The following is a 21,750-nucleotide window of genomic DNA, read 5'->3' on the forward strand; positions in this document are numbered from 1 at the left end:
TGTCAGAAATAACATTCAGGTTTAAGATATGAGTAACAATACACTTAGGTCCTAGCATAACAGCCTCAGACACTGTGGATGAAACTACAGCTTTCATCCGGACTGTCTGAAAACATGAAATTGCAGAAAGGTGGCCTGATCCCAGTTGAATGGCAACAAGGGACTAGTCAAAGTCAGACGAGCCCTAGGACCTAGTGATCCGTCCACCCCGGCTCTTGTTACAATTACACAGAGGGTTACTTCAAACCTATTAAGATCTACTTTCAGATACACAGAAAAATATATAAAAAAATTCATTTTATTTAAGAAAAAGTTGCAGACTGATGAGTAAGCTTATCATTGATTGGCCTATGAGGAGTCACAGGAAACAAGCCCTGCAGGGCTGGTTTCTCCAAACAGGCCAGAATCCAGCGGAGGAAACGATTCAGAAGACCTCTCCTAGAGACCAGGGAGCCTGGCTAGTTCTGCAGGCCACTCACGAGTACATGGCTGGTGAACCACGGTGTGGGAAGAAGGTCAAGCTCTCTAGGGCTGACCACAAGTGGGGATGGAAGGAGCCAAGTCACTCTGCCTGCGTTTCTCATTTTGTTTGTGAATTTCTCTCCTCTCTTCTTTCAGCCAGGGTGGGGGTGGGAGGGATTTTAGCTCAACCTACTCCACCCTCCGTGGTCTCTACTTCGGAGCTCAACTCTGGAGGCAACTATTCCTCCCATCTCTGGGCAAGAATCTGCTGGAGTAAGGACTACTCGGAGAAGGGCCAGTCTTTGATGGCTAAGATGGTAGTGTAGTGGTTCGCTACTGAATACGTACGTGCTTGTTGTCCTGACTTTTTTTTTACCTGAAGAGACAGACAGGGGAACTGCTTTAGCATGCCCTTCCGCTCATGCCCATCTGGAACCCAGCCAAGTTCAAGCCCCTCAGGGTGGGAGAAGGCAGGCCCTCCCTCCCTTCTCTCCAGTCTCTCCCGAACTCCACACAGAAATTCAAGGATGCTGTGCACAGCAACTTGGAAGCCCAGCTGATGAGGCAGCGGGACCAGTCTTACCTAGTAGGTCCAGGGACTGCAGCTTTCCTGAGGGGCTGCATCCTGCCTCGAGGGGCACTGGGAGTTGGAAGATTGGTTCTCTGGGAAACAGGAGCTTGGTGGGAATAAACAAGAGATGAATCCGAGCACAGTTCAGCTGGCCTTCTCCAAAGGAAAGACTAAATGAAAGTATGTGCCTGCTGAACCCTGTTTTCCCATCTGCAAGTGGGGATGACCGTGTCACAACTGTAGGCGGGTAAGGCCAAGATGGGCCATGGCAGGCGTCCTTCTACCTAATACTTTCTCTTTTGTTTTTGTTTGTTTGTTTTTTAAGACTGGGTCTCTTGGGGGCTGGAGAGATGGCTCAGAGATTAAGAGCACTGACTGCTCTTCCAGAGGTCATGAGTTCAATTCCCAGCAACCACATGGTGGCTCACAGCCATCTATAAGATCTGGTGCCCTCTTCTGGCGTGTAGGCAAACATGCAGGTAGAACACTGTATACATAATAAATAAAATCTTTTTTAAAAAGAGAGAGAGGTTTTCTCTATATAGCTACAGCTGTCTTGGAATTTACTATGTAGACTGGGCTGACCTTGAACTCACAGAAATCTGTCTGCCTCTGCTTCCCAAAGGCTGGAATTAAAGGCATGCACCACCACGCCCAGGTCTAATTTTTTTTTTTTTTTTTGAGACATTGTTTTATATAGCTAAGGCTGACCTTGAACTCCTGACTCTCCAGCCTCTACCTTCCAAGGGAGATTACAGTCATGGCCACCATACCTAGCCTAACCATACATCCATTCTGTCTTACCTCTGTGCCCTGCAGAGCTTGGAAGCCCTTTCCGAGCTGAGAGAGAATCTGGAGGTAGGGTACTTTTGCCAGGTTTTGGTACACTCCGGCTAGTGAGTGGCATTCGAGTGGCGGGCCTGGGGATGGCTGAGGGAACCGGTAGTCGACTGGAAGACTTAGCAGCTGCTCCCTGTAGCCGGGATGAACATTGAGAGTTGCTAGTTGAGGGCTGTGGAGCTAGGACTGGCCTGACAGGGACTGGTGGGCCTGTGAGGAGGAGAAAAGACATTTCAGGGTGAGTCCCACCTCCTCTCTTTTCCATATCAGCTTCACCCATATCTTGGCTGCCCAGGTCTCACTTGCTGTTGTCCGTGCGCTGGGCCCAGTTTTCCGCCGGGGTGGAAGACTTGATTGTGCAAGAGGAGAGAGTGCTGGGCTTCTGGGTGCAGGGAACAGATTGCAAGTGGGTGATTCCTGAAACAGAGCAAGGAACAAAAAAATGACTAAAATGGAGACAGCATGTGCTCTGTCGGCTTAAGACATTAAGGAAAAGAAGTAGGAGGCAGGCCGTTGTCTAGAACCAGCGAGGAAGAGACTAGCTGCGAACAAGCTCTGTGGTAGGTGCTTTGTTTTGTATGTATTTGTTGTGTGTGACATATCCATGTATAATAACACACATGTGGAAGCCAGAGGACAGCTTATGGGCATCAGTTCTCATCATGTAGGTCACAGGGTTTGAACTCATGGTCATTAGGCTTGGTAGAATGTGCTGTCACTCACTGAGCCATCTCACCAGCCTATCAATATTTTTTGAAACATGGAAGTCATGTGGCCCAGGCTGATCTCAAACTCAGCACACAGACCTTGACCTGGACTCCACCTCCAGAGTCTTGGGATTACAAGTATGTATTTATGCATTTATGTGTACCACATGCATTCAGTGATGCTGGGACTCAAACCCAGGGCTTTGTTTACTCAGGGCAAACACTACCCACCTGGCTCCATTTCCAACCCAATTTACTCAATCCCAACAATTCCAGGGGTAGAATACCTTTCTCCCTCTGAACAGTGAGGGAAACACTTCTACGCCTGCCTTCAATTCAGAGAGTGTCTCAGGCACCTTGTCTTGGGGCACACATGCAATTCTGCCCTCCATACTGACCTTTTTCGTGCTGGGGGGCTTCTTTCCAGATGTCACCCGAACAGCCCTGGCTGACCCCTTTTTATCACTGCTTCGGAGTCCAGTTAGGCTGCTTGGGGATGGTGTGCTCCAAGAGCTCACAGTGGGCAGGAGATCTCGGACAGGGCTGTCCTTGAGGACAAATGTCTCCCTTCGAGGGCTGGGCTTGGCTCTGGGGCTAGGCTTCCCAGGGCCTGCACCTGCACTCTCCCGGTCCTGCAGGGCACACTCCTCTAGCTGAGCTGCCAGGCGGTTGGCTTCATCAAGGATCTCCTCCAGCTTCTCCGGGCTGAGGGGGCCCAAACTGAACCTCACACCCTGGAGAGTGGGAGCTACGGCGGCATTGGGGTTACTGCGGTGAGAGAGGCCCCGTCGAAGTGGCTTCTCTGGGCTCACCAATACCGTTAGGTCTTCTTCCTCGTGACTGAAAAACAAATATGGCACCATGCCACACAAAAGATAGCAAAAGGCATTCCTGTAGTAGAGCCAGGGACAATCCCAAACCTGCCTTTAGGTAAGGAGATACCTGGTTCTACTGAGGCCCAGCAAGCCTTTAGCATCTCTATTTTCTTTTCATCCCCACTCCCCATTTCCTGAGACAAGGTCTCAACTCTGTAGACCAGAATGATCTCAAATTCAAAATCCTCTCTGCTTCCACCTCTTCGGGTCCATCCTGGGAGGGAGGGGGTGGTCTGCACACATTCCACGGGCATGCCTCGACATGCCCAGGCACATTCACCTTTCATTTACATAAACCCCGCATTTTCACTGCAACTTCTTCCTTCTCCTCACCAGCATCCGAGTTGTCCTAGAGGCCCAATTTCTCCAGACTGCTGGCATCAGAGCTCACTGTACCCTGCTAAATTACCAACCCCAGCTCTAGAGGCCAATTAGTTAACACTAAAGGGTTACAGCTAAAGATGTATTGTTGGAGGAAAATAATAAGTGAGCTAAAGGGTTTGGTACCTGTCAGATGGGGACAGCCCTCCAAAGTCCAAGGTCTCATCCACAATGAATTTGACATCTGAAGGGATGAGAATAAACGCCAGTTATCAGTCCCTGCAGGCTCTCAGAGCTTCGTTCCTCCCTCCATGGCTTCCTTACCTTCTTTCAGATCCTCCATGCCCAGTCAGCAGAAGCGAGTCAGCTTAGACCTGAGCAGGAAAGACGACATGCCTACCTCAGGTATCTATCATCCTGCCCTAGGCCCCCATCTAGACTCGGGGTGCATTATCTGGGGTGGGGAGACGTGTTGGTGGTACAGCAAGATCCCAGGAACAGCACGTGCCCCTGAAACTAGCCCGTTATTCTCGGGGAAAGGTGGCAGAGAACTCGTGTCCCAACACCTGATGGACAATCTGCCTCGAGCAGTCTGCGCTCTCCACCTCCCTCCTGGTATAATTATCCGGGATTTTCTTCCCCCGCCTCCAGCCACCTTTCCACTTCCCGGCACCACATCCCCGCCACACCTCCGGCGCACACGCCGTTTCCACTTCCCACCCCGCCTCACCGTCCACGCAGGATGCTTTTCTTCTACAACCTCCCAGTTCCCGGGAATATGCTCCCGGGGGGCGGGGCTTCGTTCGAATTTCCTAGGCTCCACCCACCCCCGCTACAAGCGCACAGCGATTGGCGAGTCCACGGGGGCGGGGCTAAGGCGGGAGCCGTCGGGAAGTCAGCCCAAGAATGTTGTCGGGTGGACCTAAGCGTAGTCCCCCAAAAGACTCCATCCGGGGGGCTTCGGAGGGACGGCGGGCGGAGCCGCAAGAGCGCGCGCGTGCCCGGGAGCGCCTCCTTCTGACGGTGTGCCAGAACCTGTGAGGAGCGACGACAAGGGGCGAACCGGCCAATCAATGTGGGCTTGGAGCCCCGCCTCCCCCCTCTCCCTCCAGCATTCCAGGCTCCACTAGGTTTAGTGGCTGGTTTCTCCACTTGCTTGCTGAGACCACCAATAGACTATCTCTCCAGCCCCGAGACACAAGAATTCTTCACTTAATATAAGCCCACTTGTCTGAGATATCTGATATTTCTTCTCTCTGCTTCAACCGCAAAACGACGTGTCTGAGCAGCTATTTAAGAGTTCAAATAAATAATGAACTAATGAAAAAAATTATACGTCCAGGCACACAGTTTAAGTCTTTGCTAAGAAGTGGCAAACTCATAGACAATAATAGTAAGAAAGGGATTTCAGGGCAGATCCTAGGTGCGGAAGGATTACATATAGCTAGAGATCTTGCTCATGTGAAGATTGTATTCCTTTGCCAGGATGTTGGAGATTCTGTGAACTTTAAATGTTGGGCCTGTGAATAGTATAGCAAATAGCAGAGGCTGAGGTTCGACTGATCCTTTAGGGTACAGTCACTGTGGATATCCCACCGCCTTCTGTCCTAGGCCTGTTTCAGGTGGAAGGAGGCCTCTGCTGTTGGGTACACATTGTTGTCTGGCTATGATCTGACCTCTCGCCTCCATTCATCAACACACACACACACACACACACACACACACACACACACACACACACACACACACACACACACACTCCATCTCTGTCTCTCCCCTTTGTTTATTTGTTGTTTCCTGAGACAGGGTCTCATGCAGGCCTTAAATTCACCATGTAGCCAAGGATGATGGTGAAGTCCTGAGCCTCCAATCTCTACTTCTAAGTGTTGGGATTTAAAGGCCGGTGCCACTATGCTGTAGGACTATTTCTTAGACTGACTGCCACCATCTTCAGGAGTTCTGTTGTGCCTGCTTGGAAGGGTCACCACGGCTGGGCCTGTGGACAGTTTACTTTCCCTCCGAGAAGGAAGAGGAGGGGTCAGAAGGTCATGGGGCTCTCACCTGAGTACAATCCACCCCTTTCAACCACTTGTATGCAATTCTGTGCTAATTGCTCTCGCTGTTTGGGGGAGGGACTACAGGATATAAGTGGGGAGAAGGGAGGAGAGGGCATTTCTAGCAGCCATGAAGAAGCCATCATCTCTGTTGGACTCAGGCCTTCCAGGTGGCTGCATTGAGGTCATCTGTGCTCTTGCCTGGAACCTTCAGCCACCGCTCTGTAAGTAAGCCTATTAAGTTCATTGGTTCCTCTGGGTACACTCTGGTGGACTCCTCCTGTTGTTTGTCATTGGGACCTTAGGAAAAGGGGTAGATTTTTTTTTTTTTTTTTTTTGAGACAGGGTTTCTCTGTGGCTTTGGAGGCTGTCCTGGAACTAGCTCTTGTAGACCAGGCTGGTCTCGAACTCACAGAGATCCACCTGCCTCTGCCTCCAGAGTGCTGGGATTAAAGGCATGCGCCACCAACGACCGGCGGTAGATGTTGTTTTAAGTCTCTCCCAGGGAAGAACTTTTAGCAACAGCCCCCATTCCTGGCTCTCACCTGCAATCTCAAACAGGTGTTCCATAAGGACATTAGATTTGCTCATTGTTTTCTCAGTTTTCCCAAGGCCGTAGGCATGTAGTAACTTTTTAGTTGGGTGAGAAGCTGATTTATGACATAGGGTAGGTATTGTCACATGGAAGCTTAATTCTTATAAAACTCCAGAGAAGGGCCAGAATAGACTCAGCCTCCAGTGAAAGGAGATGTCTTTGTTTGGAGGGGGGGAGACTTTTGGATTCTTCTCAGCCAATCCCTTCTCAAAAATGCGGGCCAGCCAGGCGGTGGTGGTGCACGCCTTTAATTCCCAACACTTAGGAGGCAGAGACAGGTGGATCTCAGCTGGAAAAACAAACAAAAATGTGGCCCAATGACCGCCCCCAGAAATATTTTCTCTTTTAAGCCCATGTTTCCAATCCTCTGAGTGAAGTAGATGAGAGAAGGTTGGGAAGGCCTGTAGTCAGATCCCCAGCTCTGCCACTTACTTACCAGGTCATGACTTGGGGGTTTATGAACTTAACCTTCTCATTTGTAACAAGAAGATTAAAAGAGAGATACCATTTCTTTCAGTTCCTGATGCAAAGAAGGCCATTTCTGAGCCTGCACTCACACACACTCTCCTGACCCCCTTCCTCTTCTTGCTTTGCTCCCTTTAGCTAGTCACTAAGGTTCTTGAGAACCCACAGAGATGGAAGGGCAGCTTCAGACACTGGTAGGGTCCCTTGAGTTGAGGATCTTTAAAACAAAATGTTACTTATCTTTATGTGTATGTGTAATTGCGTGCATGTATTATATGTGTACCACACATGTGTGCTGGTTCCTGTAGAGACCAGAGGAGGGAGGGCATTTGACCTCCTGTAACTGAAGTTACAGGTGGTTGTGAGACATCCTGTAGGTGCTGGGAACTGAACCCTGGTCCTCACAAGTGCAGCCAGTGCTCTTAACTGCTGAGCCACCTCTCCAGTCCTGAGTTTGTGGCTCTTGATGATGAGTACAATGGGCACATAGGAACGGGGACTAATGTCATCTTTTACAGTTTCCCTCACAGAGTATCTTCAATATATGACTTGTTAAAAGTATGCAAACAAATAGAAGCAAGAGAGACAATATCCTCCCAGGGGTTCTGCCTTCAATTTACAAGTTACATAGGATTGTGTGGTGCTGCTTGGGGCTCTGTAATGGATGTGCATCCTGTTATACCAGCTTACAAAGAAAGGAAAGCTGTGGGGGAAGATGGTAGGTCATCTTCATCTCTTCCCAGTACCACACACCGGGTAGAACTGAATTCAGTTCTGTGATAAATGGCCTGGAGTAAATGGTAAAGTCACAAACCTCAGTGGACAGGCTGGGGATGTGGCTCAGTCTTCAGAGTGCTTGCCTAGCATTCATGAAGTCCTCAATTCAGTCCCTAAGTCCCATAAACTGGAGTCTCAGACCTGTATGTAATCCCAGCATTCAGGAAGTGGAGGCGGGAGTATCAGAAGTTCAAGGCCAGGGTGGAGTATAGAAAACCCTATCTCAAAAAAAAAATTTCTTTTGGAGGGGGCACTTTTGTAAGAGAGTGTGTGGTTATGAAAGAACTGATGAAAAAGAGGAATCTTTAGAGTTCTGGGCTCATCTAGTCTGGCTGGCTGAAGGTCTGTAACCTTCATAAGTTTTCTCTATGTAGAAAGGACATTCTCTACATTTCCCTATGTAGAAAAGACTCCGAGGACATTTCAAGAATTGAGGATCTATATGTTTATTTCATTTAGGCCAAATCAGCTAAGGCTCCTTGAGAACACAGTCTTGTCAGAGTCATGCTCCCAGGGGGCCCTGTAAAGAGAGGGGGTGTTAATAGCCATCACAGCAGACAATCTGCGTACATCCGGGGTGTGCTGAGACCATCTCTCTTCATGGTCCCCGGGTCCAGTGCTATAAATTCACTGCCCACAATGCTTTGCTTCTGAGAACAGACTGGGAGACAGAAGAGAACCAAGGATAAGTAAGATCAACACTGACACAACATGGAATTGATAGAGAGGGCGGGGAAGGAGAAAAATGTCTATAAGCCAGCTGGCAGAGAAAGCTCTCCTGAGGAGAGTTTGTCCATTTAATGCAGCCCGTAGGGTTTTCATTTGCTATGTATCATTGATGGGCTTAAATAAATGGCTCGGGGGATCGAATTCATGCTCAGTTTTCTTCAACCAGGAGCTGAAAGTCAGAGGGAGTGTTGGGAGCTAGGTCTCCGTCATTCTCTCATGGGCTTTCCTTTTACCTTACCCATCAGTTTATCCACAGCATTTCCCCTGTGAATGATGGGGAATTTGGAGCAGCTGCCACTTTCTAGATAATGAACCAAGCGGCTCTTTGCCAGTGATGAGTGGCTTGGAAACCACATACCCGAATGTTAAATTATTGTTGACATTTACCAAAATGATTTTCTTCTGTTGATAGGAAGAAATGTATAAGGTTTAAAAGAATATGGACAAGCTACTTTGTTTCTTACCCTGCTTATGATACTGAGGCAGAAGCTTTTAGCAGAAGTGTCCCTACCTACAGTGTGAGGCTCATATCCATCCCAAACTCAATAGCATTTGCCATGGAGACATCATTTCCCTCCTTCCTTACCTTCCTTGAATTTCCTGTCTTCTTAGGGCAGCCTTAATGAGGAGCTACAAAAATGCAGACATTTCTCAACGTCAACATTGCAGAAATCTCTGGGAAACCTTCTCTCGGGGCATTGGGAATGGATGTCCTACTTATGTTTTGGGGGTGTCCATGATGCTAGCTGGGGAATCTATAGTAGAGATCTATAAAGGCCCACTCATTCATGATTCATGCAACAAACATTTAGCTACAGCCTTCTGTGTATCAGCAACTAGGTTGGGCACTGGGGACAAAGCATTCACAGAGCTTATGGTTTAATTGGAAGACAGATCTATAAATAGATAATTACAAAATAATGTGCTGAGCTGGGCATTGGTGGCACACGCCTTTAATCCCAGCGCTCGGAGGCAGAGACAGGTGGATCTCTGGTGAGTTCAAGGCTAGCCTGGTCTACAGAGTTCCAGGACAACCTCCAAAACTACACAGAGAAACCCTGTCTTGAAAAACCAAAAAGAAAAAAAAGGTGCTGGGATGACATGATCATATTTACTGTATATAGGTATGAAAATCTGAAGACTAAAGAAAGATAATAATTTAAAAAATACCCCCCCCCCCCGTAAAGCCCAATAATGTGCTACGTTTAGTGATTCCAACAAAGTAGCAGGAAAGGATACATGAATGGATGTCTTAGAGGGGAAGCAAAGGAGTGCAGTGCTTTCTAAGCAAGCGAGAAGGGAAAGATAAATAAAGCCAATGAGCCTCTGCAGCAAATGCAAACACTGATGAGCATCAGTGTGCATCATCTTTCTCTGCCTCCTGATGTGTCCAGATGTGAGGAAGAAGTCTCGTGTTCCTCCTCTTGCTACCACCCGTACCCTATTGTGGTCTCCCCTGCCATGACAGACTGTGCCCTCCAGCCATGAGCCAAATAAGTCCTTGTCAAGTTGCTTCTTGTTGGTTATCTGGTCACTGCAACAGGTAACCCTAGGTACTAATTCTCCTATCTTTACCTTTAACATCCACCCGACAATCCACGGATGCCTCCCCCAGGGCATTGATGGCCTTGCAAGTGTAGATGCCTCCATCAAAGGGACTAGGCTTGCGGATCTCCAGGGAGCAGATCCCCAGGTGGCTGAGGGCTCTGTACTTGGGGTTGCCTTGGAGATCCATCTTGTTCTTTAGCCAGATGATCTTGGGCTGGAAGATAAAGATGAGGGGCACAGAGGAGAGTAAGAGCCAATCGTCCTTCCTGTGCTCCATGTCTGGGACTCTGCCTACAGGCTTATAGATAGCTTTCTACAAGGTTCCCTGCCCCTGATGTTGTGGGATTGGATTCCTCTTTTAGCACCTTCAGCAATGGCCGGAGGGTCTTCTTGTGTTTGAATAGAGTGACGGAATCATACTCTACTCCAACAAATGTCCCTGACTTGGAAGAAATTGCTCAAGGAGTCATCGTGTGTTATGACTGGGCATCAAAGTCTACTTTTTAAATTAAAAAAAAAATTTTTTTGAGACAGGCTCACTATGTAGCCTTTGCTGATCTCCCTATGTAGATTAGGCTAGGCTGGCCTTAGACTCATAGAGATCCCTCGACCTCTGTCCTTGTAGTTCTGGGACTAAAAGTATTATATTACCACACCTAACTGTGGGCTTCACTCAAAAGTGTGTGTGTGTGTGTGTCTGTGTGTGTCTGTGTGTGTCTGTGTGTGTCTGTGTGTGTCTGTGTGTGTCTGTGTGTGTCTGTGTGTCTGTCTGTGTGTGTCTGTGTGTCTGTCTGTGTGTGTCTGTGTGTGTCTGTGTGTGTCTGTGTATGTCTGTGTATGTCTGTGTGTCTGTCTGTCTGTCTGTCTGTCTGTCTGTCTGTCTGTCTGTGTGTGTCTGTCTGTCTGTGTGTGTGTCTGTCTGTCTGTGTGTGTGTCTGTCTGTGTGTGTGTCTGTGTGTCTGTCTGTGTGTGTGTATCTCAGGCAGCGGTGGTTTCATGCCTTTAATCCCAGCACCTGGGAGGTAGAGACAGATGAATTTCTGTGACTTCAAGTGAGTTTCCAGGACAGCCAAGGCTACACAGAGAAGCTCTGTCTTAATTTTAAAAAAATAAATAACATTTGTGTGTATGTGGAGAGGCTGAAGGCTGCATGTATAGAGGTCAGAGGAAACTTAAAGATATTAGTTCTTTCCTTCCACCATGTGGGTCCCAGAGATTGAACTCAGGCTGTCAGACTTGGGAACAGGCATCTTTACCCACTGAGCCCACTTGCTAGCTCAGGGTCTCCATTTTTATGTACATATTGTGATCCATTCGTATCCTATCCCCACTGTTTGTGAGTGGTTTGTGGTTTCTGAACCCCCCCCCCCCAATTTGGGAAGTGGTTTCTAGAGTGGTTTTATTACAATTCCCCTCCAGGATGTAATTTCCACACAGTCTGACCTGCTCCTATAACCCAAGTTACTTGGTAAAGGCTGCTATGAGTGTGGAGTAGAAAGACCAGAATTCATGCAGGGCAGCGTGCATGCCTGTAACCCTGTGCAGACAAGGAATGAGGAGTGAATAAAGTGAAACCAGTGGGAATCGGACACTTCTGCCAGACAACTAGCTGGAAGTGATGTCTGTGTGCATGAGGACCCCACTCTCAAAGGAAACATCATTTGCATCCATCCATCTTGAATTACAGACACCCTGACAGTTCCTAAGTAACCTGCTGTCAGGGAGGCAGATGGTGACACTGGTAGCAGATGTTCAATTAGAATGCCCTGTGACATAGCTCAGGTTAGGATGGGACAGTAGCAGGAAGCAGCTCAGGACACCTGTCCCCCAAGCTCCCCACTCACCCTGGGAGAGGCACGTACACAGCAGAAGAGCTGGGTGTCGTAGCCAGTGATTGTAGTGCAGTCTACCAGAGGCTGGGTGAACCTGGGGGCTTCTGAGAGGTCCCGCTGGGCAAACCCCTTGGTCTTGTAAACAGTATCTGTGGGTACCAAGAGGAACCCTATTGTGGCATCTGAGAACCTTGTCCAGCTTCAGTTCTGTTTTTTTTTTTTGTTGTTGTTGTTGTTTTGTTTTGTTTTTTCTAAGTCTTGTTAGCCCATGGTCTCAGATTCCTTACCTGCTTTCTGGATGTAGGCAAGGTCAGCTGTGACAGGAGCTGTTTCGCTGAGCCCACATTGATTCTCGGCAAAGACACGAAAGGCATAGGAGTTGCCAACGATGAGGTCAGAGACAATACAGCTGGTGCGGTGATAATGCTCCAGTACCGTGAACCACAGCTGTGGGGTCCCCAGGAGATGTGATGTGTGAGACACCAATGCTTTGGGGTTTTTCTTTTCTTTCTTTTTTTGAATCTCACCCCATGTGGAGCTGCCAGAAGCTCATTCCAGAATGCCTCCCTCCCTTCTTCCCAGATGGGCCTCACCCCAGACTTTTTGTCAGCCTTCTGCACCGTGTATCCCAGGAGTGCTGTATTGCCCGTATCTTGTGGAGGTGTCCATTCCAGAGTAGCATTGGAGCCCCAAACATCCACCAACTTAATACTCTGAGGAGGGCCTGGCTTCTCTGGAAGGGCAAAGCCATGGCAGTGGGCACCATGCAACCCACACGTGTTGGTCTCACTTAGAGAACACCCTGGCTCCTTTTGCTTGTTCAGACCCCTCCCATCACCTACCACCATGTCAGCGAATCTCTGGGATGGCTCCTGTGCATCCCGGAGATCCATTACCCAAACTTACCAATCACCAGGATATTGATGGTGGCAGTGGCCTGCAGCCCACCAAGCTGCACACAGAGTTGGTAGCATCCTGAATCAGCACGTTGGGCTTCCCTGATGAAAAGAATGGAGTCCTGCTCCCCGTTCCTCACACTCACACGACTGTTGTCCAGTGCAGAGCCATTGTGAGTCCAGGTGGTTTGAGGTTTGGGCTTGCCCTGAGCAGTGGGGATAAGGCTTGAGCATCCCCAAAAGGCTCATATACACACATACTCTCCTCCTGTTGCTGCAGGCAGTCTACCCCAGACCCACAGATTATCTTGACATGGAGCTGCATTCCTTAAGCGTGTGTGTGTGTGTGTGTGTGTGTGTGTGTGTGTGTGTGTGTGTTAGACTCCTCCAGGGAACTCCCTTCTTTCAGTGTAGTCTCAAGAGACAGGGGGCTGGCTTTGAGTCTTTTGTGGATACTCGGGGTAGCTGGATAGCTGAGTAGCTGCTCGAACTCCTAAGAACCCTCTAAAACCGAGGGCCCCCAAGACCTCTGCAGACTGCAGGGCCTGGCTTGGCCTTACCTCCTCTCGTGGGACATATCTGTCTAGCCAAACCCAACCTTGGGAGTGTGGAATGGTGGTGATCTGGCCTCAGACTTCCGGTATTGTAGGTCCTCTCATTCAAGGCCAGAAAGACTGTCTCAGTCCTAGTTCTGTTTTCAAGTCAAAATTCTGATCTGATCCCAACATGGGGCTGATGTGATCACCTGGATTGGGATTAGTAGATTCACTGTGTCCCCAACTTTCCGGATGTAAGTCTGTCTCAGGGTCCGAGGTAGCCAGATCTTGGGGTGCTCTGAGTGATAAAAAAAAGAATGGGAAATGGATACTTAAGAGGAAGTGGGTGCTGCATCCAGTAGTGCCCTATGGGTCATGGCACAAGTGACCATCAGATTAAACCCCTATCATAGGGAACGTCCCTAAACCCTTCCATTGTGCTGGGAATCAAAGCCAGCAATCTCTGTCACCAGTGCTCTAGCATTAAGCCGTACACCCATACCCTTCCCATTGCTATGCTGGGATTTGGGGAGCAGTTGGCTGAAGGAGCCTCAGGAAAGGACCGTGGGAGCTGGATGTGGTGGTGCCCACCTATGACCTCAGCACCTAGAAAGTGAGGCAGGATGGACTGCGTGGTGAGGCTTTGTCTCAACACAAGAACTGTCACCTCTCCCAAAACCTGGACTCTGAATCTGATCCTTGTTTTGATTTGTAACTCTCAACCACCAGCTTTCTGAGTATTTGAGTGAGTTTTGTTCTTTTCTGTGTACTGACCATTCATTCTTCACAGCTGGTTGTTAATAACATCGCTGTCAAAGTGAATCATCTCCCAGTCCACACCCTGTCCTCCCACAGAGGCAGTCTGGGTCCCTTCTTTTCATGGCCGCCCTGCTCCCTACACTGCATGGCATTCTTCCCATTGGTGGTAGATCACTTCATTCATGCAAACTCTGGGGAAGACTGGGGCCATTCCTCACTTGCCTTTGCTCTCCAGTAAGTGTTCTTTGGTTGCCTTTCAGGATACAGGCAAGAGGTGCTCAGGGGGCTGCACAGTTTGGAGCCTGGATGTCCTGTTCTCTGGAGGATGCTGAGAAAGTGCAGACATCCCACCTGGCTCACTTGAGGGCCATCTTTTCCTCCTACCTTTCCAGGGTTGCTGTCTCCCACTTTCTCAAAGGCAGTCCCCTGCTGCTTTTATCTTAAGTAGAATGCTACAATGCCTTGGTTCCCATGATAATCCAAGACTTCCTGCCAAAATTTATTCCTAGTAGTTGAAGACATTCCACCTCTGGTACATTCCTGTGGCATGAGTGTTTGACAAGGCATTCCAAGTTTGTTGATAGTACCAATTTTCCTGAGAGTGTATGCCTGTGCATTCATCCCAACACAAGTATGTTTGCTTATAGACTGAACAGTTTAAATGCATACATGGTATAAAGCAACCCTTTACATGAGAGTTAAGAGAAAATAAGCAGAGGTCCTACTGTGTTCTTTGTATGCCTCAAACCAGTTGTCTTTAGAAGTTAATATAAGCTGGGCAGTGATGGTACACACCTTTAATCTCAGCAACTTGGGAGGCAGAGGAAGAGGGATCTCTATGAGTTCAAAGCCAGCCTGGTCTACAGTGTGAGTTCCAGGACAGCCAGGGCTACACAAAGAAACTGTCTCAAAAAAACCCAAAACAAACAAACAAAAGAAGTTAATACAAATACGCAACACTTGTTGACCATCTCATTTATCTAGTTCTCTTATTTTGCTGTTCTCCCCTGGGTTGGACCTGATTTGGTCTGTATCTTTGAAAGTTGTGTGCTAAGTGGACATGAGTGTCCTCGGTAGGAACAGGGCAGGCAGGGCGCCCAGATTGCCCAGTGACCCTGCTCTGCCTGCTCTCTGCTGACTTTGGTGGCAGGGGGGTGGGGTGGGAACAACAGAAGTGTTGTATGATGCATTCCTTTCCTGTGGCCAACTTGGCCAGCAACCAAGGGGGTTGAACACAGGCAGACATGAGAAAGATTTTTTTTTTTTTTTTTTTTTTTTTTTTTTTGGTAGGGAAGCAATTGAAATTGAAAACGAAGGTCAAAAACATCCTCATCTTGTTGGCCTTGGTTTTTCATTGTTGGGCAAGGAAATAACCTTTCATACTTGCCAAGGAATGGGCTCTTCCATCCCTGTGCTGTCTACAGGGTATGGGGGTTAAAATGATCTTAGTGAGGACTCAGAAATACAAGCCAACAGGAGAGGGGGAAACTCAAAGAGACACTGATTTGCTGAGCTCCAGGCTAGGCGTGGAGCTGTGCCTGGCACCCGGGACTCCTGCCTCCCTAGCTGGGATCAGATGTCCAGAGGACCCATTTTCTAAGCATAGCTCCTCCATCCAGTCTCCCCAGCCTCATCAGTGCCTCCCAAGTCAAGGTGCCAGTGTCAGGGCCTAGTATGACCTCCAGTGACGCAGAGAAAAAGTGGAAGGATAGGTTCAAGGACCAAGAAGGGTTGAGTTGAGGAGGATAGGAACCAGCCTTCATGCTGAGGGATGCATTAACTAAGCACTACTTTGCCAAGTTTCTGCTCAAGACCAGGTCTGAACTTCTACTGATTGATACGAACTAATGTCTGTTTCTACCTGGCATTTTTTTTTTTTTTTATGTGCATTGGTGTTTTGCCTGCATGTGTGTCTGTGTCTGATCTTGGAATTACAGACAGTTGTGAGCTGCCATGTCGTTGCTTGGAATTGAACCCAGGTCCTCCAGAAGAGCAGTCAGTGCTCTTAACCATTAAGCCATCCCTCCAGCCCCTCTACCTGGAGTTTCTTATTTCTTACAGATATGTCTCAGAAAACGTTAGCTTTCTTTTACCCACGTTAGAGAGAAAAAGGAGCATAAGCTCAGGTGTGCAGAGCTGGGAGGATTTGCAAGGTGTCTTGGGGGCAGCCAGGGGAGAGGAGGCCACAGTGGAGAAGCTGACCCTCCCTGAAGGGCTCCCTGCTGCTCTTCATTTATAAGGAGTCCTGGACAAGATGATGGGATCGAAGTCACCAGGGTGTCCCTGACTCTCAGGGTGAATGGATAGACTCCCCAGGGAAAAACCACAGATGGCCTTGAGAGTGACCGCATGCTGGTTAGCAGAGAGGGTCTGGCAGTGAGGGTGCCCTGTCAGCATTGAGTTCTGTCACCTCCCAAATTCAACCTGGTCAGCAACCTGACCCTTTGCTCAGAGTGTTAACTGAGGGCTCCTTGGAAGCATCTCTCTTCACACCTCCAGTCAAGTGAGGTGCAAATTAGACTGACCTTGGGGAGGTTTCCCCACCACACCCAAGGGCTTTTCCTTCTCAGATGTCAGGAAGCAGCATGACTCAGAACCCAGAGCTCTAAGGCAGCCTCAGTGTTTTTAGGCCAGGGCCAATGGCCACAGTTTGGTTTTCTCCCCTGGTATCCCTGGGGGAAAAGCATTTTGAAATTTCCTTTGAGAAACATTGACTTCTGAGCTGGGTTGCTCTCAGCATTTTCTCTCCAATAGAATGTTGTCTAAGTCTCAACAACTGTAGCATATTTTGAGTCCTAAGATCTTGGTTATCCTACTATCTACCCCAGTTTTAATCTGCTGAAGTTCATGCTCATTTTTGTCTATCCTAATAGGAAATAATTGGCCATATCCTTTCATATTTTTCTTCCACACAGTCAGACTTTTCCTCCAGTACTCTCCTGAGATTGTGTGGTTCATACATTGCTACTGACTATAGCCTGGAGAGAGAGGAAAAGAGCAGATGCATTGAAGACTGGGGTGTGTGTGTGTAAATTTGCAAGTGTGTATGCATGTAGAAATGCATCCATACATACATAAACATACGCCTGTGTGAGTAAGTGGTTACCAAAAAAGGGCAGGAAGTTCAAAGCCATCTGCGGATTTGAAAGTAAATATTTCTAGGGATTCAAAAAGTAAGCAGAAACGTTTGCTGCTACCCAAGGTGTAGCCTTAGAAACCTGTTTGGTAAGTGAGGTTGGGAAGGATGGGTAGACCTTGGAAAATTTTCCTTATGAAGGACAACAGTGTCACCTCTTTGAAGACTATGAAAGCAACGTTAGGAAAACCAAAAGGATAGAGAAGCAGACCACTGACTCTGATGTTACCTGATGGATGTCACAGTACATCTGAGCAGCAACTGCCCCTTCAGGAAAGTTTCCAGTGATGTTGCTGTAGATTAGGAACTATAATTCTCTCTAATGAAATGTGGGTAGAAAGGGTGGGGATTGCTTCAGTTCCAGGGCTTGTAAGAAGTGACTTTTCTGCCCCCCCCCCAACTTCTATCTGTAGGCATTGATCATAGGGCTCCTCAAGTGGCAAAGCCCCCATAGGGAAAAGGCCAATGTCCCTGAATTGCTTTGTGGAGAATGGCCTACCTAATAGGGACACTTATTTTCAGTCCTGTACTAGCAATGAGAAGCTCACGCTTTTCTTGAGGTGTGCTCTTTTGTCAGCTGGCACCCCCTAACTATACTGATGCTTTCCCTTTGCCTTTCATCCCGAACACTGCCGTCCTGCAGCACGTCACTGAGACGTGGTGACCCACCAGTCTCCTGAGCACCCATCCCATGTGGCCTATCACTCTCTTCCCCACCAGCCTGAGTTCAAGGTCATAACACCCACTTTCTTGCATAATCGCCAACTCCTTCATCACACCTCACTTGGCAGTGCCTAATCTTAGTTAAATAAACTTCCCACCCACACAATGTCTGTGTATGCACAGACAAGCATGTAGGAGAAAACAAAAACTTAGCTGACTTGACACCAAAATACAATGTATAAGTGCATGAACTTCTTGACAAATAAAGTGATGTATATATGAGACAGGACACCTTAGAAAGGGGGGCATGATAGCCCCTCCCTTCCATGAATTCCCTCAGCCCCCGAAAATCCAAATGTGAAGTGTGAATATGTAAATGATCTTCGTTATGTAAGTAATTCAAAATATGTTGATTTGACTGGTATGATGCTGCTTCCAGATGGAATTAAATAACTTTTTTTTTTTGAGACAGGGCCTCACTATGTAGACCAGGCTAGTTTTGAACTCACAGAGATCCAAGTGCTGGTATTAAAGGCTTGTACCACTACTGTTCCTGATGATCCTGACACTTCTATCCCACGGCCACAGCTCACTCCATCTGTTATCCCTCTTTCTCATCAGCAGACGATCTTCCTAGTATCTAAGATGTATCCACTGTCTTTTCTAAACATGGTACCTAGAAAAATCCTGAAACCCACCACTTGATCATGTCAGTTCTTATTCAAAACCCTGCACTGGCTGCCCATCATCCCAGAACCAATCCATCCTTCACAGTGCTTTGACTGGATAACTCTACCCCTCGGTCCTAGCATTGTCTCCGTCTCTCACTGTGCTATAGCCACAGTGGCCCAACACATAAAGTACATTCCTGCCTCAGGACATTTGCATTTGTTCTATCTACTGAAAAAAAATAGTTCACTTAGATATCTACTCTATTGCTGTTCAAATCGTACCCTGTTTGTAAGGCATCCATCTGCTCATCATCCTGTCTGGAACATGACATTTGCTTGCCTCTCCCCTTGAGCACTGGGACTCCTTTTGGCATCATCTGGCCCACACTATCTTTCACTTATCTGTCTCTTTCCTTCTATTAAAATGATACCTTCAAGGTATGGTCTAACTGGTTTTTATTTTTATAACTGGATACTGCTAGAATACAGTCTAGCATATAATAGGTAGGGAAGTCAATATTTGTAGGGGAGGAAGGAAAGCACACATAGGAAGGCTGACTACTCCTGGGCCTGAGATCAGCTCCCATGCCTGGAAGACACTCGGAGGTTCAGATGGGACGCAGGTGCACAGTTGCTGGGAGCAGAGCAATTCTGTTGAAATTAGCAGCTGACCTCTGTCTCGGGGCCCAGCTTCTGCAACTCAGGGGTGTATCCACGTTTCTCTCCTTTAGCTCCTTCAGGTCTCAACTCCTGGACACAGTACCTTCGTGGGCACTGAGGATAGATGGTGCCAATGCCAGTTGCATCATCCTGCTGATTTGGCCATGTAGTTGGACTGAAGGCCCCTTATTGGTCAGTTGCAGCCTGTCCTGATTGTGCTAATGAATTTGTGCCCTCTTGGCTGTCCCTGCTGTCACATGCTCTTTGCAACACCCCTCAGACCCTGTGCCTTTTATGAGGAACAGGCGGTGTTAGGAGCTCTCAGAGAGCTTAGGAGTCATAGGTCCATTCCAGGCATCCTTTAAGATTGCTGGATAGGTTTCAGAGACCCTGTCAGCTTCAGGAACTTTTTTGGTTTATCTTTCCAGGGTTGAGAGCCCACAGCTTTTATAAGGTTGGGGGGGGCATGGTATCAAAGGATAAGATATTGCTCAAGTTCAGCTTTCTCAATTTCCAGAGGAGACAACAAAGGCTCAGAGATGTCCTGACTGACTCTTCCATGGTGGCAGGGTAGAGCTAATATTTGAATTTGTGTTGTCGTCTTTCAAGAAGCTAGTGGATGCAAACAGACTTTACAGTCTGTCACAGGACATCCTTAAAACCACTCCCTCTGTGTGGCGCGGTGCACTCACTAGCTGTGGCCCTGAGGCCTGCAGTACATAGAGTTGCTATATGGGAAGATGGAGCCTCTAGCTGGACCTGGGTTGGGGAGGGCAGGGATTGCCAGAATGAGCTGCCCACATTACCCCTGAGGGGAAGGGAAAGCCTGGTTGAAATGGGTGCTATGCCCTGCAGAGCAGAGACCAGGAGAGTCAGGGAGTCAGCATTCTGGCTCTGCATCTCTGCCCTGGTTTCTCTTGACCTTTTAGGGGAAGAAACTGGGTTTCTGTTCCTGTCTCGTCTTAGTACGTACATCTTCTTCAATGAGATGAACTCCACCAACTCTCTGCCCTTGACATTCAGGCAGGCAGCTCCTATTAGGATTTTCTATAGGGTAAAGAGTGCTTTGGGGCCCTATTTGGAGACAAAACTAACTAGGTTGTCATCTCTTCACTAGAAATGTTCCCATGTTGGTTTAGTCTCTTCTGATGCCAACTGGATTGATTACCTGGCAACCCCTCTAACTGTCCTGCTTTGGGAGATCTTTAAAGTCATTTTACAGAGAACTGAAATGGAACAGTTAAATTGACTTGCCCAAGGTGGTGCTAGAGGTCACCCTGGAAAAGGAGCCTGGGACTTGTGGCCTGCCAGTCCAGAATCTCTCTCTCTCTCTCTCTCTCTCTCTCTCTCTCTCTCTCTCTCTCTCTCTCTTTTCTTCTTCTACCTCTTCTCTTCTTGGGAGTTCATGGATTCCTTGTGTATGGTCTCCCAATCTTCTCCAAATTGAATGGGCTATAACAGAGGGAGTTTGTTGGTCTGTGTTTAGCGCAGCCACAGGGCTGCTAAAGAGCATCACGAAGAAGGGAAGAGTCATTTCTCATGCCCTGGGTCTCATGCCCAGGTGCAGTGGAGACATACTTTCTTTCATTGGGCTCCCAGCAGTTTCCCAGGTGAGCTGGGGGAGGGGCTCAGCCAGAACAGTTGGTACTGAGGCAGGTAGCAGGGTGACGGGGCTGGAACAGGCACCAAATAACCTCATCTGGAAAGTAGAAATGGAGTACTTCTCCCTAAAAGGCTCTACTTCCATTCACAGAGCTCTGACTTTGAGAGGCCATGGCCAGATGAGCTAGTGTGGGATATTAGGATAGGTCCCGAGGCTGCAGCATGACCCAGGCAGAGGCTAGGTATCATGCCACCTGAGATACGCAGCCTCCTCAGAGCCATGGTTTTGGGACCACTCTTCTACTAGAGATGTCCACTGTCTCACCCCCACCCCCCCACCCCGTTTCCTTTTCAATTGGCTATTAGTCTACTGGGTCTTCCCAGGACCTGTGACTGTTTTAGATGGTAACAAAAAAATATATAACCGGATCGTTGCTAGTCACTGTAAAGTGCCACATCATCCACTGACTTTTCAGCTAAAGAGCAAGCCTACAACAGAGATATCTGAGTAGCAAGTCACAATTTGAGAAGGCGTGTGAGGGCTCCCATGAATATTCCAGTATTACCCTAAGTAGCAGTTCCTTAAAGTTCTTAAAGCCTGCACACAGGGGTGGGTGAACGCCCACAGTATATTCAGGGCAGTAGGAAGTTCTCCCTCCCATGCTGCTCAGCATCCCCACCTTCCCCGACTGCCTTAGGTCACCTTCAATAGAGGGCAGGAGCTGCGGAGAGGGGCTGTCTGCCTCCTGGGGTCCTTCAGCATCCGCTGGGTCAGCAGCTGCTTCTACCTGCTGCTGGGAACACAAGGCCATCTCCAGTGTGGGGGCTGTCTCCATGCTGGGCTCCAGCTGAAAATTGTCTTTGTTGCTGGTGAGGGAGGGGCTGAGCACCTGCTGTCCAGGCTGGTCTCCCTGGGGTCTGCAGCCACAGGCTTATGTAAGTGGGCTGGCTTTTCCCCACCCACCTACTCCCACTGAAGGGTGAAGTAGGGGCCAGGGGAAGAGGAGGATCAGAGAGTAGCCCAGAATAGCCACAGGAGGGGGGCTGAGGT

At 48.3% G+C, this 21,750-nt stretch overlaps 2 protein-coding genes across 4 annotated transcripts; both read right to left on the reverse strand.

The window, feature by feature from the left end:
• Positions 1-280: 280 nt before the first annotated feature.
• Psrc1 (proline and serine rich coiled-coil 1) lies at positions 281-4,722 on the reverse strand. 3 transcript variants are annotated; one of them, XM_027395498.2, is made up of 8 exons: positions 4,507-4,721; positions 4,101-4,150; positions 3,963-4,020; positions 2,979-3,420; positions 2,176-2,290; positions 1,838-2,083; positions 1,046-1,139; positions 281-838 (listed from the first exon to the last, which is right to left on the reverse strand). In XM_027395498.2, the coding sequence occupies exons 2-8, from the start codon at positions 4,117-4,119 to the stop codon at positions 835-837; spliced, it is 978 nt and encodes a 325-aa protein (XP_027251299.1). In that variant the 5' UTR covers positions 4,120-4,150; positions 4,507-4,721; the 3' UTR covers positions 281-834. The 3 variants fall into 3 exon arrangements, with proteins under 3 accessions (XP_027251299.1, XP_035306534.1, XP_035306535.1); XM_035450643.1 differs by having other exon boundaries at positions 281-835; positions 1,044-1,139; positions 4,507-4,720; XM_035450644.1 differs by lacking the exon at positions 281-838 and having other exon boundaries at positions 1,042-1,139; positions 4,507-4,722.
• A 3,375-nt stretch (positions 4,723-8,097) lies between these two features.
• Positions 8,098-21,535, reverse strand: Mybphl (myosin binding protein H like). The gene is made up of 8 exons (XM_027395496.2): positions 21,403-21,535; positions 13,418-13,506; positions 12,683-12,878; positions 12,370-12,509; positions 12,064-12,223; positions 11,789-11,925; positions 9,972-10,158; positions 8,098-9,026 (listed from the first exon to the last, which is right to left on the reverse strand). The coding sequence occupies exons 1-8, from the start codon at positions 21,533-21,535 to the stop codon at positions 9,016-9,018; spliced, it is 1,053 nt and encodes a 350-aa protein (XP_027251297.1). The 3' UTR covers positions 8,098-9,015.
• Between the last annotated feature and the right edge of the window lie 215 nt (positions 21,536-21,750).

The sequence above is a fragment of the Cricetulus griseus genome (assembly GCF_003668045.3).
Source record: "Cricetulus griseus strain 17A/GY chromosome 1 unlocalized genomic scaffold, alternate assembly CriGri-PICRH-1.0 chr1_0, whole genome shotgun sequence".
NCBI lineage: Eukaryota > Metazoa > Chordata > Mammalia > Rodentia > Cricetidae > Cricetulus > Cricetulus griseus.